The sequence below is a fragment of the Molossus molossus genome, unplaced genomic scaffold (genome assembly GCF_014108415.1).
Source record: "Molossus molossus isolate mMolMol1 unplaced genomic scaffold, mMolMol1.p scaffold_m16_p_21, whole genome shotgun sequence".
Taxonomy (NCBI): Eukaryota; Metazoa; Chordata; class Mammalia; order Chiroptera; family Molossidae; genus Molossus; species Molossus molossus.
In genome coordinates, this window is record NW_023425357.1 from 24,303,158 (window position 1) to 24,321,058 (window position 17,901).

A 17,901-nucleotide genomic window follows, 5' to 3' on the forward strand; every position below is an offset into this window, starting at 1 on the left:
CCCGCAGCCTGTCTTCCCGCCTGTGGGTTTGACCACTGTGCCTCCTGCCACCCGCAGAAAGGAAGGCAGCCAGCGTTGACCGTGGGCCGAGGGCAACATCTTCCTGATCCACACCATCCTAGCTCAGAGGCCCTGGGCACCGCAGCCTCAATGTTCTCATCTGTAAAGCGGGGAAAATGACACCGACCCCGCAGAAACGTCAGGAGGACTGAGAATGACACCAGTAAAGCATCTTGAAGCACACAGCAGGGGGTCAAACAGAACCGCAGCCACTGTTACTGTTACCATCACCATCATCAACTCCTCTCAAATAAGACGTGGCCTGAGGGAGGCCCTGCCGACTCTGATCCGCATCGCTGCGCTCAGCCCCGGTTTGAACAGATTTGCTGGTGGTGAGAGCATCATTTAGGGCATGGTTACTGCACGCCAGACCCAGCACTGAGCCCTACGCATGGACTGGCTCACTGAGTCCCTGCAAGTCCCTAGAGTACAGATGAGGAAACCGAGGCTTGGCAGATCACAGACTTTCCCACGGGCTCACATGCAGCAGCTGTGGGGCCAGGGCTGGAAGTCAGGAGGCTGCACTCATGCTGTGAACCAGCGTCGTGGCAGTCCAAGTTGTCCATTGACCACCCCCAAGGGCAGAAATGCAGCCCCCAGCCCCACCTGACCCCACAGCCCTGCACCATGCGACCCTGACCCTGATGGTCGAGGGACAGTGACAAAGGCCAGAGCCTCCCTCTAAACTCGGAAGCCCACCTTTTGTCCGCCCCCCACATGCATACACAAGCGTGTACAACTTTGGGTCTCCCCACCTCCTCACCCTAATCACCATGGAAACATCAGCTGCTCTGTCCAGGGTAGAATCTGAACAAATGGCCAGTGCAGCGGGGAATCGGGCTTGGAGACCCGTACGAACCCTGGGCAGCAGACTCACCACGCCCTGAGCGGGGAGCAAATGGGCTTCACCCTGTGAGATGCAGGGACGTCTGTGGTGGCTGAGTCTCCAACAGACCGGGGTTCAAGTCCCCTCATGACAGAAAGCCTGTGACACCTGACTGGGAGGAGGGGACCCAATGGGAGTCTGCTGCAGGGACCAGCAGTACCCCACAGGGTCTGTGGTGGGTCACCTCCTGTCAGTGCCGACCTAGCTCTGTGGTCTCCGGCCAATTCTTGTTCATTAGGATAACAAAACACACCCCATGCTCAGGGAGAGCAGTGTCAGGACCCCAACAAGAGACGATCTGTGTGAAATGCTCCGTGCAGGCCCGGCACGTGCAAACCCTCCGTGGACAGCCGTGATCGGTGGCAGCCGCGGCCGGCGCTGTGCTGATACATGTGTAACAACAGGCTCTCCGGGATGAGAAAGCTAAACAGACACAGTGATCAAGCGTCTGGCGACTTCTGTGCTGTGAATGATGCCACCCTGGCTGATTCCGTCCCTAGACCAGGGAGGCACCCAATAGACCCTCAGAAGCCAGTACAAGCCAGTGTGAGTGTCTCCGGCACCCTCCTGGTACAGCTATCTTTCGGCTTTTTAATACACTCTGGTGGCCAGAGAAGGGGGCAGGTGTGGTAGGCCAAGTAAAAACCCCCAAAGATGGTCCACATCCTAATCCCTTATGAGGATGACGCCTTAGGGGGCCAAGGAGTTCTGCAGATGTGATTCAGTTAAAGATCTTGAGATGAGACTTCCGGTCAAGGAGGCTGCACAGGTAAGCATAGTATCACGTCCTCCCACAACCACATCAAAGTTACAACTAAACTACATAACAACCATAATTCAAAACCGCCTGAAATCAAGCTCAGTGGAAGTCCTACAACTACGGAATTAAAGAAGAAGCTGCATCGAGACTGGTAGGAGGGGTGGAGGGTGACAGGCTGGTCCCACACCCACGTGTGGCGGATAAAAATCAGGAGGACACCTCGGCTGGGAAGGTCCTTCCTGAGGACTGAGGGGTCTCCGTCCCACACCAGGCGCCCCACTCAGGGTTCCAGTGCCAGGAAGAGAAGTCTCCATAACTTCTGGCTGGAAAACGAGCGGGAACTGAGGCTCAGGGAGGCCGAGGCAGCTGGAGCCCCAGGCAGCTCCCTAAAGGGCCCACGCACGGACTTATCGGACTCTCTCCCTCTAAGCTTGGAGGGGAGGCAGCTCGAGGGGCACCAGAGACATACAGGGAAGAACTGAGCTGTTTGGCACTGGAGCGAGGGCTGGAGAGGGGGCTTTCTCCGGGACAAACGTGCTGTCAGAGGCCTTTGTTCCTTTGGAGAGCCCTTCCCTGGGGCGACAGCCGTATCTGGGACTCCAGCAACCTGGCTCACACTGGTAGCCCCGCCCTGGTGATTCCCTGAGGCCCCGCCCCACCCAAGCTGCTGCCTGTTGCTTTACCATAGGATTGGCCTGTCTTGGATCCAGCTTCAGGTTTTCCTAAATTCTTTCAAACAAGAAGCATCTGGTCTCAGCCCCATATCTTTCCTTAAGTAATACACAGAAGCAGGCACAGGAGGCAGCCAGAATGAGGAGACAAAGAAACAGGTCCCAGGTGAAAGAACAGAACAAAACTGAAGAAAAAGAATTAAGTGAAATGGAGATAAGCAACCTAACAGATGCTGAGTACAAAACACTGCTTATAAGGATGCTCAATGAACTTAGTGAGAACTTCAGGGAACTTAGTGAGGGCCTCAAGAGCATAAAAAAGGACCAGTCAGAAATGAAGGAGAGTAATTTACACAGATTCAATAGTAGAGTAGGTAAAGCCAAGAAGCAAACCATCGATTTGGAATATAAGGAAACAAAAAACACCCAATTAGAACAGCAAAAAGAAAAAAGAATCCAAAAAAATGAGGACGGTGTAAGGAGCCTCTGGGACAACTTCAAGCATGTCAACATTCACATCTTGGGGGTGCCAGAGGAGAAGAGTGAGAACAAGAAATTGAAAACCTATTTGAAACAATAATGGCAGAAAACTTTCCTAATTTGGTGAAGGAAACAGACATACAAGTCCAGGAAGCATAGAGAGTCCCAAACAAGATGAACCCAAAGAGGCCCACACCAAGACACATCATCATCAAAATGCAAAAGGTTCAAGACAAAGAGAGACTCTTAAAAGCAGCAAGAGAAAAGCAGTTAGTTACCTACAAGGGAGTTCCCATAAGACGGTCAGCTGATTTCTCAGAAGAAAATTGCAGGCCAGAGGGAGTGGCAAGAAATATTCAGAGTGATGAAAAGCAAGAACCTACAACCAGGATTACTCTATCCTGCAAAGCTGTCATTTAGAATCAATGGCCATATAAGGAGTTTCCCAGATAAGAAAAAGCTAAAGGAGTTCATCACCATCAAACCGTTGTTATATGAAATGATGAAGTGTCTTTTTGAAAAGAAAAAATATAAACAAACAAAATGGCAATGAATACATATCTATCGACAGTTGAATCTACAAACAAAATGAACAGGCAGAACAGAAACATTCTCATAGATACAGAGAACATTTTGTTGGTTGCCAGATGGGAGGGGCTTGGGGGAATGGGTGAAAAAGGTGAAGGGATTAAGAAGAACAAATTGGTTGTTAGACTGACAAACCTCAAAGGGAAGGGGGTTGGGGGGTGGGAAGAAATAAACTAAAAGAACTTATATGCATATATGCATAACCAATGGATACAGACAACAGTATAGGGAAAGGCAGGAGGGGGGCAGGAGTGGGGAGGAGGGGGTCAGTGGGGGGAAATGAGAAACATCTGTAATACATTCAGCAATAAAGATAAGTTAAAAAAAAGATCTTGATATGGGAAGGTTATTCTGGATTACTTGAGTGAGCCAATGTGATCACAAGGGTCCTTGTAAGAGGGAGGCGGACGGTCAGTGTCACAGATGGAAGAGAGGTTGGAGTGATGTGGCCACACAAACCGAGGGATGCTGGTGGCCTCTAGAAGCTGGAAAGGGCAATGGAACGGACCCTCCTCTAGAGCCTCCAGAAGGCACCAGCCCTGCCAACACCTTGATTAGAGCCCAGTGCGACCCTGTTGGACTTCTGGCCTCCAGAACTGCAGACGATACATCTGTGTCGCTTTAACCACTAAACATGTGGTCCTCTGTCACGGCAGTGGAAGGAAATGAATCTGGGAGGTATGGCCAGGTTGGTTTAGTGTTGATGAGGGTTGTCCCATTGGTTCTGAGGGTCCACGGTAGGCCTGGGCAGTGCCCGAAGCTGTCACTGGCTAGACTGAATGACCAAGTGAAGACAAAAAGGAAGAGAGAAAGATGGAGAAGCGAGAGAAGAAAAGGGGACCTTCATCCCTCCCTATTCTGTGCCACGGGCCCCCAGGCCCTTGGGCATCAGGTGACAGGCCAGCCCTGCTGCATGAATGACTGGTGAGTGGAGTGCGAGCCCCCGGAGGGCAGGGTCTTACCCCAAATTCCCAGCGCTGATCAGCATATGGGTACCATCAGGGCTGGTTGCACACAAACAAGAGCACGATGCAAGTCGTGGGAGGTGGTAGATGGTGACCCTTCTTCTGTCTGGGCAACCAGATCCCCCGTCTCCCCATGATTGGCACAGCCCCTTCCCATCCTGGGGGCTTCCTCAACATGTAAGCCCCCGTTAGGGGGCCTCCCAGCCCCTCCCTTGGTGGTGTGTGAGCAGGGTATCTGGCTGGGTCAATTAGAAACTCTTGCCTAGGACTCTGGGTCTTGAACAACATGACGTCCAGGTGAGAGGTGTGAGTCTTCATCACAAAGCAAGGGGTGTGCCCTCCTGTGAAGACGTTCCTGGACTGGAACGTGGTCCCCCACCTGCTGCAGCTCCAGTCCACTTCCTAAGCCTGCTCTCCAGGCCCCCATCAATCCTTCCAGTATATTCCTTCCCTGCTTGAGACAACCTGCACCCAAATTCAGCTGCTTGCATCCAAGAGTCCGGATGGATCACATGGCCCCACTGGTTCCTTCTTCAACCTCAGAAGCGGATGTTCTGATGCATTTTCCCTGCACCTGTTTCTCTGGAAGAACCCAGCCAGCTCTCAGAGCCTCAGCTGCCCCTGGTCATACCACGAGCCCTCCTGGCATCCCCAGGTCCGAGCTCACACACTAGGTGATTCTGGCCCTGCTCAACACATTTCCTCTGCTGCCTGTCTGCCCAGTTGGTCTGCTGTGTCTGCCTTCACAGGGGCACTCGCTGTCTATAGGGGTGGAGCGTCTCTTCAATGACACTGACCAGCATCTTGCCTGCCTTTGTCACCTCCGCCCCAGCCTAACCTTCAGGCAGAACCACCTGAGTTTCCCAAATTTTTCCTCTTGGGGGAGAGTGTGAAGCCCACTGCCCAGCCACACCCAGCTTCTGCCAGTTGGATCCTCCCTGTGACTTTCTCAACCCTAGGAGGTGAGCATGGCCATCTGGAAAGAGGGCAGGTTTGGGCTCAGCAGAGTGATTTGTGGATCCCAACTGAAAACGTCTGTGATTTCGTACCTCTCATCTGTAACACGGGCACAGGAAGCCTGCTCTCTGCGTGGGGACTGACCAAGACCCTGCGAGTCAGTAACAGCAGCCTGATGCTCCTGACCAGGCATCATGCAAAATGCCTTACACACCTCATCATGAGGTGAAGACGTGCATCCTGCCATCTCACAGATGAGGAAACCGAGGCTCAGATGGGTGGTAGGGCCCTGCTGCCCACGCAGGAGTCTGACCCATCACCCGCAGTGCCCACCGCTCCTCATCTGGCATGTGCCCACCCTTCTCTGCTTTAGAAACCTCTCACCTTCCCTGATGCCTCGGCCAGGACCACCCATCCTCCTCCACTTCCCTGCACTTCTTCCTACCACTTGCCAATCACAGACCGCCCTTACCCCAGCCCTGCAAAGGAGGCAGGGGTCAGTAGGATGAACTGCATCCTCCCCAGTGAGGCTGGGGCTAAAAAGTTCACAAAATGAAATAATTACCCATAAAGCAAAGCGTGAAGATGCTGGCCGGGGAACAGTCACCCCACCCAGCTCTCCGGTGCCTCCTCCCCCAGGAGCAAATGTCTCCCAACCCACCCAGCGGCTCATTATTCCCCAGCACAACCTGGAAGACAGGCGGCCGGCCTCCCTCCTTGCCTCTAGACTGGCTGCTCCTACGAGCCAGTGCATTTGTCCATTGCAAGGAATGAGGCTCTCTGAGCCAGAGGCGCGAAGGGGTTTCAAGGATCATTCAGTCCAGGGATTCTGTTCTTTGGGGGTTTATGAGAACCTAAAACCCTCTGAGAACCTGAAACAAGCTATGGACTCACACCTAAGTAATGTACGCATTTGTACACTACACACACACACACACACACACACACAGATACACACAACTGTGTAGGCAATTTCAGATTACATGGATCACAGGTTAAGGACTTGACTCTAACCCAACCTTTCCTCTCCTGACAAGTTTCTGACGAGGAATCTAAGGCACAGACTTGCTGTGGTCTCATCAGTGTCCTTCCCCAGTGTTCTCAGCTCCCTTCCAGCCAGGTGACTTGCTTTGGCCAGTGAAACACGAGCTGACGTGGCCTGTGTCACTTCCAGTGGAAGTCTTTATGAGCCAGTGCACTATTTAGTAGGGTACCTTCCGCTGCCCTGGTAGCCAGAAACGTTCCAGATGGTGTGTGCTATGCCAGCCAAGCTCCCAGCTGACCCACCATGGACATGCAGCATGAGTGAGAAATAATCCTTTGCTGTTTTAAGCCACTTAGAATCTGGGGCTGCTTGTCACTGTAGCATAACCCAGCATAACCTGGCTTGCTTCGTTTTGTTTTTTTTTGGTCTGGCTTTCACACAGAGTGTACATCCCACCACCACTCCGCCTTCACCCTTCCCTCACTGCCTGCTGATTATTTACCCTTTAGGTCTCACCCGAAATGTCAATTCTCCAGAACACCTGTCTTAGTGGGGGCTTGCCCCTCACCATCCCCAACCCATTAGGTGATGACACCTCATCTAACATATCCCATTATCCTGTGGTTGTTTATTTCTTTATTCTTCTTCCTCTCCAGGCTGTGGGCTCTGTAAGGTCAAGGACCATGTCAGACTTATTCACCACTATGTCCACAAAAGCCAGAAAAATCTTTGTTAAATGAAAGACTGGCTCACTTGTTGAATGAATGAATGAATGAATGAATGAATGAATGAATAGATGAGTACATGGGTGGGTGGGTGGATGGATAGATGAATGGGTAGAAGGATGGATGGATGGATGGATGGATGGATGGATGGATGGATGGATGAATGGATAGACAAATAAATGGATGGGTGGGTGGATGGATGGATGGATGGATGCATAGATGAGTGGGTAGACGGATAGATGAATAGGTAGAAGGATGGGAGGATGGATGAATGGATGGACAAGTAAATGGAGGTGGGCAGATGGATGGATGAATGCATTCTCCGTGTTGAAGAAGTGCCATGTGTAATAGAATTTCAAAAGAACTATTCAGCCTTGATGTTCTTTCCCAAGCTGTATTTGACTAAGGCTCTAGAAATAATCATGGCAGTTTTTTTCCTGAATACTTACTATGTATGTTATCAGGTACAGTGCTAAGTATTTTACATGTAATATTGCTAATCCTTGTCACATCCAGGGTCCAGTATTATGGGTCCAGTTCACAGATAAATTAGAGGGCCAGAGAGGTTATCCCTGCTGTCCGAGGTTACACAGATAGAGCTGGGCTGGGACTCAGTGACCCCACAGCCTGCTCTCTACTGTCCACCCCACCACGAGAGAGAGTGCCACACCTGGACGCCGCTGGGCTCCAGGAACTGGGCTGGGGAATCTGAAACTATTATGCTAGTGATGCGGGAGGAGGAAGGACTTGGCACCTGTTCCACTCACCAGGAAGCCCCACCTGGCAAACAAGAGGGTGGGCCAGAACTTTCTCCCAGAAGAGGGGAGGTGGCTCGTGGGGCAGCCACGGCATCCTCTCGCTGACGGAGTCAGAGGTTGCAACAAGGGTGGGCCAGGAACTGTTTCCTCCTTTGGCTTGCCTAGTTTTAAAGAAAACAGGCTGCTGGGGGACATCCAGAATCGCTGCGCAGGCAGCTGAGTGCCTGCCAAGGGGAGGGAGAGGACTGGGCTGCACCGGCCTGGGGGAGAGGGTGAGTTTCTGCAGAGTCCCAATAGTGCCGTGCAGGCGGCTGAGTTGGGACGTCCCGGGCCCCTGGGACACAGAACGCAGCTCAGGGATTTTTCTTTTTAAAGAGAGAGAAAGGGAGAGAGAGACAGAAACATCAACGTGACAGAGAAACACTGATCGGCTGCCTCCTGCACACCCCCTACTGAGGATCGAGCCAGCAACCCGGGCATGTGCCTTGCCCGGGAATTGAACCGGGGCCTCTCAGTCCATGGGATGACAACCCTCTAAGCCACGCTGGCCGGGCGAAGAGTTCTGAGGGTTACTCAGAGGAGATGCGGTTCGAGCACAGGAAAGAGGTCCTAGAAGATGCAGGCCTGTTCAGACCAGCGCCGGCGCCACTACTCCCAGTGATAAATCTTTCAAAGACTAAAAGGGCCCTGTTCCAGGCAAATTCTGCTTAATTTCCTCTTCAAAAGTTGCCAAGTTCTCTCTCATTGTTTTATTGTCTCAAGAGGTGAGAAAACAGCCAAGGGTGTACTTGGGGGGTTGGGGAAGCTGTTCCCGAGTCCTTCTTCCCCAGCCCAGCTTCTTAGGGAGAAAACAGCACGTGATCTTCAGACCGGAAAGGTCTTTCTCTCCAGCTTCCAGTAAGAAGGGAACCCACCCTGCCCCTGCCCCTGCTGCCATGTTTGGGGTAAACAGCTGCCCGGCCTCCTGGGGGACTTTCTGGAACATCCGTCTGGGAGAAGAGTGGGTCTCGGAAACCGCTCGGGAAGGAAGCAGGAGCTCTCGGGGAAGGAGGCTCTCCTTGGGCTTGTTCCGCCCGCAGCCTTCTTTTAGGAGCCATGGGCCCTGTCTCCTTCCCTCGGATAAGCGGAAACCCAACTGCAAGGCAGAAATCCCCGAAGGTGATCTGCCGGCCACCCCACCGCGGCCGCACCCAGCGATGCTTCCCGGGCTGTTTGTGCGTAAGCAGCTCCCTCCGGGCAGTGGAAGACCAGCAGAGAGGGCCTGGGGGGAGGACAGACAGGTCCGGCTGCACCAGGGATTCTAACAGCATGCACTAGGAGCTCACGCTGAAAATCACCAAGCATCAGAAACACATCAGTGGGACCCAGGCTGGAAGGCTGGTGCCTCTGTCTGGCAACTCAACCTGCTGGCAGATTGCTTGGTATCCCTGAGCGGTGAAGAAGGCACATTTGCCTAAGAGCATCTCTTAACCTTCCTGGACCTCAGACAGGTCAGCTCCCCGAGGACTGAGTGAAGCACCGATTCAAATTCCAACAAAGCAGCTTTGTAAGGCGGTCCCTTGGGAGAGGGGCAGAGAGGCTAGAGGAATGGAGAGAGGAGAGAGACACAGAGAGAGTTCATTCAGAGAGAAGGGCTAGGGTGGAGAGAGGCCGCTGGAGAAAGATTCCAGAGAAAAAGAAACTACAAGATCAGGAAACAGAGCAAGAGATAGAGAGAGAGAAGGGGAAGGGAGGGGAGGAGAGGCGAGGCAGACATAGAGAAAAAATATCAGAGAGACGGGACAACAGACACACACGAATACGGAGAACCTGAGAAAGGGGAGAGGTGGGCTAGGGTGGGGACCCCGCAAGCCCTGACATGGCCCCTACTCCAGAATAGCCGTGCCACGGGCAGCAGGATGGGACCCTGTTCAGGGATGCAGGGATGGTAGCACTGTGGAACCGTCCGAGCTAGTCCCCCTGGGAGCAGGGGGCGCCGGGTGCCTGGAGCACGGGTCAAAATGAAAAGTTCTGCAGCCCAGCCTGTCCACCAAAACTCTGGGTGGCGATGGCAATGTTCTTATCTGCCCTGTCCAATACAGCGACCACTAACTACATGTGGCTATTGAGCACTCAAAATGTGCCTAGTTGATCAACGAACTGCATTCTTAATTTGATTTAGGAAACTAAGTTTAATGCAAACAATCCTGTGTGGTTACTGGCATCTGTAGGGACAGCGCCGTTGAAGGCACTGTCACATTCTGACGACCAGAGTGGCCAGATGAAGCTCTTTGAGCCAGCCCTGCCCCTGGGCTCCCTGGCTGCCTCTCGGGCCTCCCTTCCACCCCGAGCAGGGAAGGCTGCTCTGTCATGCTATGACTCTGGGTCCTTCACGTACATGGAGAGAAGCTCAAAGCAAAAAATCCCACTGACTGTCACAACAGCAGATGAGGAGCACCCTGCCCTGCACCTCAGGCCCCCATCCTGGGGCTCCAGGGGCTCCCGGCCACCCCATAACCAAACGGAGCCCCTCAAGATGGAGCCTATCTTCAAGATGACTCGGAACCCATTTACATAACAAGAAACCACATATCCACGAATCACAGGAAGGAGGGCAGGAGGGGGACAGTAAGCCGGAAGCAAGGTAGAAGCAAGAGAGGCCAAGGCAGGCAGGGGTAAGGTGCACCCACCTGGGCTCCCCTGGGTGACGGGGTGGAGTGCGTCTGCTTCCCTTGTTCTAGCCGAGTCCAGCTCTGAATCCCATGAGCTGTTTTCTCCTCCCCTTCCCCTGCACCCCCTTTCCCGCTCTCCTGCTCCAGCCTCTGGCTACGGGGCTGTGCCGGCTGCACGGTCCACTGCAGCGGGATGGGGAGGGCAGTGAGCAAGGGGGATGCTGGAGCAGCCGCAGGTCTGCCGTCTGTCAGCACAGCGGGGAGGGCTCTGCTTGAGGCCACTGCCTGGTGCAGCCCCAGCCAGGCGAGTCATCATAGCCGGCCTGCAGCCACAACCTCTGTTAAAGGGATATTCCAGGCACTGCCCAGTGACCCACACCCCTCCAGACCTCACTGTCCCTCTATGCCCTGAGCAAGTGACCCTCAGGGTACTTCCTTGAGGGGGTACTGCTGCCCCCTCCAGCTCCAGAAGCAATAAGGACCCCTGCTGCTCCTACTGGTGTAGTAGTGACCACTGTACCCAGGGAGATGGGGGTTCAGGGCCTTTCTCTAGCTGGACTATTTAAAGGGTTTCCCCCTCTCCTGTTGCCCTCTGGCACTCACATATCCAGCCCCCTCTGCCATGCAATGGGACTGATCCCTCTATTGTCCCCCTTACCCCTTAGGAGCTTTCAATGGCTCTCTACTGCCTTCAAAATACAGCCATAGCTCTTCATTCAGCAAACAAGACTTCGATGATATGGCTATGACTGAACAGCTCGAGAACCATGGAGCCCTGAATCACCCCTACTACCCCCTGTCCTGCAAGGTAGCAAATACTCTCTCCCCTAAATTCATGCTTTACTCCTGAGTTCCCTCTGCCCAGAGTGTTTGCCTCCCGTCCTGGCACACTCCTATTCATCCCTCAATGCCCAGCTTTAATGTTGCCATTCCTGCACCCCTAGGCTGAGTGAGTCACTCGGTGCTCTGGGATCCCAGCCCTCTGGGGCAGGCCTCTATTTCAGCTGTTATCTCTGCAGTCATTTGTTTATGGCTCTGTCTCCCCAGAGGGCCCAGGAGTTCTTCAACAATGGAGCCAAGGAGGCTTATTCACCTTCATCCCCCAGCACAGGGGACAGGCCAGCTCAGTGCTCTGTGATTCAAACGGGATTTTCTCAGCACCTGTCTTCTCTCAGCTCCTCATGGAATCCTGCCATGGCCTCCTTCATCTTCCACCACTGCTCTTCCCAGCCCAAGGGGGCTGAAACTGACCACCTCTTTTGTAGACTCACTAGACAGACAGGCATGGTTTTGGTGTCCTCCAAGAGATGACAGTAAATAACAGCATGTTTCTAAAGGATGCTTAGCTGTTAACTCATCTTGTTGAGCGCAGCGGCCTAAGCGCATGCCACTTATGAAACGGGTTTTAGGGAGCATCCCTTTGGGCTCAGAGCCGGTCTCACTGGACTGACAGAGTTAGAAAGAAGATGCCCCTAAGAGAAAGGCCTTGGCAGACTGCTCCCCCAGTGATGAGGGAGTGCACGCTCTCTGAACGAGGGCTTCTGACTTAGAAACTGGGCGACTCTCCCCAAAACGATAGAGAACGCGTCACATGTAAGTACTGCAGCAGCCATGTTGTTTTTTTCTGCCACGATTCCTTTTTCGGTGGACCCAACTCTCCAAGTCTATGGGGTTCTGATTGGGCTACCAGAGTACACAGCTGCCTGAGGTCAAGGGTGGGCATGTAACCCAGGCAGGGCATTCCTTGGGGTGCAAGGAGCTATAGCAGAACCAATTAGAATCTTCCATGAGATTTTACCGAAAATACTGGAGGAAAATGGGCTTTTACATTTTTAAGGATGACAAGCTCCAAGAATGTAACTTGAGGCTGCCAGAAGTTCATCTTTCCCACTACATGGAGAGACCCTGCCTGACAATGAAGCAGAGCCAGATGATGGACAGAGAGGCACTAAATATTAATAACATTTAACTCCTGGATCCAGCTATGCCTGAAGTCCTCTCTCAGACTTTCTAGTTACTTCAACACAGTTACAGCATCAAATTCTCTTTTTCCTCAGATAGTTTGAATATTGTTTGCATCACTTCCAACAAACAGTCCTGACCAATACACACAAAATGCACGCTTTTCCAAGGGCACAGCTCATACTTCCATCAAAGTCTCAAAAGATTTAGATCAACAAGAAGAAACCTCCTCACTCAAAGTAGAGCAAAAGGCGACATCTGCTGCTTACTTGCTCCTTACAGCCTTTTAAGGCCTAACAACTGTACGTGTGTGCCTCAGTTTCCTCATCTGTAAAATGGAGATCAGAAAACCCATTTTTCAGGTTTGTTAAGAGAAATAAAAGTACAATGTGTAAAGCTCCTAAACTGGCAAGCGTGCAGTAGGAGCTCGATCTGTGTGCATTTCTTCTCCCATTCCCCCAGCAGCCCTGGTTTACACGTGTCCTGTACTTAGAGGAAAAAAACACCCTGAGTTAAACAACCTTCCCTCCTGATAGGTGGCTGTCCCCCTCCAAGGGAAAAGAGGAGGGCGAAGGGGTGGGGTGGGGCAAGAAACTGCGTGTTCATGTTTACTCTCCTACCTGCAGTAAGACAGTTCCCCCAGGAACTGTGAGCTGTAAACAGTACTTCGGGGCGTTCTCCCAGGACAGCAGCTGCACGTCTTCAATAGCGCTGTAGGAGACAGAGTTTTCCATGTACCCAGTTGGCTGCAGCAAAAAAAGGAAAAAGACATGCATTGGTTACAAGATCAGGCATGACATCTGCACCTCAGAAGAAGGTTCTGGAAAACATCCCCACTGTGGCAACAAGCAAACCTCGCTGCTACAGACACTTGGCACCTCCAGGGACCAAAGGAACTCTATCTTTCCTAGCTGGTGGCATCCGGCTGGAGAGCGGAGCTGTAGCAGAAACTTCCCCTGTGTTTGTTTGGTGTAGTCGGGACTAGACTGGGGGGCACCTTAGGGCAAGGCCTGTGCATTGTTCCTCTTGGCACCAGCGGGGGGGGCCCAGCACAAGCAGAGCCACCACCCTCTCCTGCCCAGAAAGCAGTCACAGTCCGCCACTGGTCCCGCCTCGTCTTTCCCCACAGATACGCCTTCTCCACTCAGCACCCAGGGCCACCTGCCAAGTTGGCAAATCAATCCCTCTACTCTCTTGCTCAGCACCCTTCAATGGCTCCCAGAGTTCCAACCAGGAAACTGATGCTCCCATCCACCACTGGCATGCCCCCAGCTCTGGTCTCACTTCCTCTTCTAGGCCCACCCTGTGTGTCTCTCCCTTTCCAAGCCGCCACACAGGCCCGCTGCCAGCACCATTCTTACCCGGCTCTTTGTCCCAGAAAGGCCGTGGTCCCACCCCTGTCATCTCCTCTTCTACTCTCCAGGTCTCAGCTCAACAGGCTTCTGGGGACAGCCTACGATCCTTTGGACCCTGTAACCCAACCCGGTAACATCCTTGCTTGAGCCCACCATGCTCACCACACCCAGGTTAATTACTGTGGACTTTCATGTCTGTTATCTATTTGATGATGGATTATCTGGGGACTTATATGTCTGTTATCTGCCTCCTGGCCGGGCTGCAGCTCCGAGAGGCAAGGCTCATGTCTGTCCTGGGGCCTGCTCTCTCTCCCCAGGGCCTGACACATGGGGAGCTCACAGCAATTTGTGTTTAGAGAAAGAATGTTAAAGGCCATCATCGGCCAACACTGGCGTGAGGGTGGGACAAGAGAAATTCACAGCCACTCACTGCTCTCTGAGTGAGTTCTGCTATCAGGGAGAGAAGGCACCAGGTGCCAGGTGGATGAACTGGCCACCAGGTACCCACAGTGTCCTTGTTCCTCTGGCCCCAGGAAGCCAGACTTCAACAGAATCAGAGGCGAGCAGAGCACAGCTGAGGACAGCTCACATCTCCGAAGCTCTCGCATGCGCCCAGCACTCCTGGCAAGTGCTGTCTCCTTGAATCCTCACAACGGCCCTGTGGAGCAGGTGCAGGTCCAGCCCCATTGCGCAGATGAGAAAGCTGAGGCCGAGGCAGCCACGTGACTTGCCAAAGGCCACCCGGCTGCGAAGGGGTGTGGCCAGCATTGAACAAAGCCGCTGACTCTGAATCAGCATCCTGACCACTAAGCTGTGCTGTAACGAAGAGTCGGGTGCAATTTAAGATGTGTGGCTTAACAAATTGATTTTATCGGGAGGACTGAGGAGCTCCATGAGGTTTTTTCATTTCAATTTCTGTCTGCCAAAGTTGAGATGTGGTGGTGAAGGCAGAGAGGGTTGAAGGCTTAAGCTGCCTCACATTTCTCCAATATGATCAGTCACCAGGCTCTGGAAGTAAGAGTGATTGATCAATTGATTTGTTCATTTGTTCACTCATTCACTCCCTTATTCACCTGACAGATATCACTGAGCATCTACGGCGTTCCAGGCTCCTTACTGGGTGCTGGGGATACAGCAGTGAATGAGACAGGAGCCCAGTGGGGCAAAGAAACAACAGACAAAATACTCGAAAAAATAAACTACTGAAGAGCAGCAGTGCTGTGCCAAGACTCAAACAGGGTGCAGAGACAAGTGGCGGAGAGCTGGCGCCCTGGAAAGATGGAGGGAAAGGAGGGCCCAGGGGCAGCCACAAGCTGGGAGTGTCCAGGGAGCCAAAGGGCAAAGGGAGGAAGGGCTGGGGGACGGAGTGTCTTGGACAGATGAACAGGCCGCTGCAGGAGGGTCTGGTAAGTGAAGCCGGGGGGCTGGGTATTACTCCCCCTGGGGTGCAGCGCTGCAGGGCTTCAGCCAAGTTTCATAGCATCACTGGGACTGCTGCATGAAGAGCAGACGCAGGAGGAGTGGGTGGAAGCAGGGAGGGAACAGCTTGGAGGCTGCTGCACCGTCCCGGTGAGTGACCAGGCTGCTCAGACCCCAGTGGGGAGACAGCCAAGTTCATCCTGCAGTTCTCACCAGCACATGGCCCACCCTGGAGCACAATCCAGGGGCCGTTATGTCTGCGTACCCCAAAAGCAGACTCCCCCTCTGCCCTATTCCAGCATCCCCTGCATGGCTATGTTTTCAATATTTTACAGTAAATGATTCAGCCTCACAGCACATCTTGTCCTGAGAGTATCAGTGAAACCAGGGGTTTGGGGGTTGGTTATATGCTCACTTCCAAACCCACATTCAAACATTGTTTGTTGCTGACTGTCTGTCTCCCCTGCCAGTGTTTCAGCACCACGAGAGCAGGTTCTCATCTGTTCTGTTCCAAGCACCTAAGCAGTGCCTGGCACCGAGGAGGTCATTATTTTCTTAATAAATGAAGAAATATTTTCCTAAATAAAAAAAGTTTATCTATGCATTACTTATAATCACTAAACATAACACTCTTGGGAAGATACTTTTTTGGTTATTATTTTTAAAATTTTATTATTATTATTATTATGTTTTAAATCCTCACCCAGGGAAATTTTTTTTCTTATTCATCTTCAGATAGAGTGGGAGGGAAGGACAGAGAAACATCGACATGAGAGAGATACATCAACTGGTTGCCTCCCGCACAACCCCAACCAGGGCTGGGAACGAACCGCAATCGAGGTACGTACCCTTGACTGGGATCGAACCTGTGACTCTGGTCCACAGGCCACACTCTAACCATTGCACCACACTGGCCAGGGCTGGTTATTATTTTTAAAATTAAAAATAATAAATAATTTTTTTTAAAAAATCAGCTTTAGCCCTGGCTGGTGTGGCTCAGCAGTTACAGCGTCAGCCCAAGGACTGAAGGGTTGAGGGTTCGATTCCCAGTGAAGGGCACATACCTGGGTTTCAGGTTCAATCTCCGACCCTAGTCGGGGTCATGCAGGAGGCAGCCCATCGATGTGTCTCTCTCACATTGAAGTTTCTCTCTCCCTCCCTCCCTTCCACTCTACCTAAAAAAAAAATCAGTGGAAAAATATCCTCGGGTGAGGATTAACAAAAAATAAAATAGATAAATAAGTAAATAAGTAAATAAATACCAACTTTAGGAAGCAATGGCACCTGGGTGCCCGGATAGATACCAAAAAAGTCCTCTCCTTGGTGGCCCAGCTCACTGACCCCTTGATATGCAGAGGCCAGAGGACATGGGCTAAGACGTGTTACACCAATCAATATAGAAACATAAAACCCCACTCCGAAAATCTCAGCAAGGGGACAGCGTGGCCATACCAAGTTGGATTGATTATCCAAACCCAGTGCATGGCCAGCCTCCTTTCTTCAGATTTCCACCTCAGGCACATAAGCAGAGGACCTCAGACTTCTATTTCCCACCACAGCCTCCTCGGAGACCCTGAGACACGATGGGACAGTGCCCAAGGCCACACCAAGCCTGTGGCAGCACACTCCAGATGACCCCTACCCCGTGATAAGAGATGAGGGCGGGCTTGCTAATGGCCTGTGCCTGCCTTTCTCATGACCCCGCCTTAGCTATCTGAGCCTGCCCTTGATTAGAGGTTGCAACACAGGCAGGTACTAGGGGGAAAGGTTGGGTATAAAAAAATGTGTACTGTTTTTTAATAGCAGATGTGTTGTTTTCCAAATGTTTAAAGCAATGCTGGCTAAACACAAAATCTGTATTATCAACAAAACCTACGTTTGAGTCACTTACTGTGTGTCTATACACAAGTTACTGCACCTCTCTGAGTCTGCTTTTTCTAAAGGTAAAATGAGAAGTTAATAGAATTATCAGGAGCCTCAAAGGAGATCCAGTTCATCAAGGGCTTAGCATAGCATCTGTACATACAGAAAAGCTTAATAAAATAAACTCTCATGAGAAAGACTCAACTTCACCTCTGGGGTGTTCTCCTCCAAACCCATAATTCTGATTTAGCCATTAGAAAAACAGCAGACAAAACCCAAATGAGGGATATTTCTCAAAACACCTGACTAGAACTCATCAAAAACAAGGAAAGTCTGAGTGATACTCCCGGCCAAGAGAAGTGCACAGAGACACAATGACTAAGTGTACCGTGGGACCCCGGATGGGATCTTGGACTAGAATAAGTACATTAGGTAAAAACTAAGGAAATCGAATAAACTATGAAGTTCATAATAGCATATGAAAATTGGTTCATTAGTGGAGACAAATGTATCACGCTATTGTAAGGTGTTCGCAATAAGGAAAACAGGGTTTTATGGGAACACTCTGTACTACCTTTGTCACTACTACCACTATTGTTACTAGTATCATCATCATCATCGACAGCCCAGACAGTCCATGAGATTTGCACAGGAAATGGGACAGTTCGGGATCAAAAGCCCCCAGACATCGCTCTCTGGTAGAGGCAAGAGCTGCTGCTGGCCAATGACGCCCTTCATCAGAGGTACTTTCACACTCTCGGGAGGATTTTACAGATAACTGATAATTCCCTGGTAATCTGAACATGGTGATCTGAG

At 51.7% G+C, this 17,901-nt stretch overlaps 1 protein-coding gene across 1 annotated transcript in view; it reads right to left on the minus strand.

The window, feature by feature from the left end:
• Positions 1-17,901, minus strand: part of LOC118639029 (c-Maf inducing protein) — a 250,187-nt gene that overhangs the window by 85,842 nt on the left and 146,444 nt on the right. Inside the window, exon 2 of the mRNA XM_036275195.1 lies at positions 13,069-13,194. Coding sequence (XP_036131088.1) covers positions 13,069-13,194 — 126 coding nt within the window. The remainder of the gene's footprint in view (positions 1-13,068; positions 13,195-17,901) is intronic.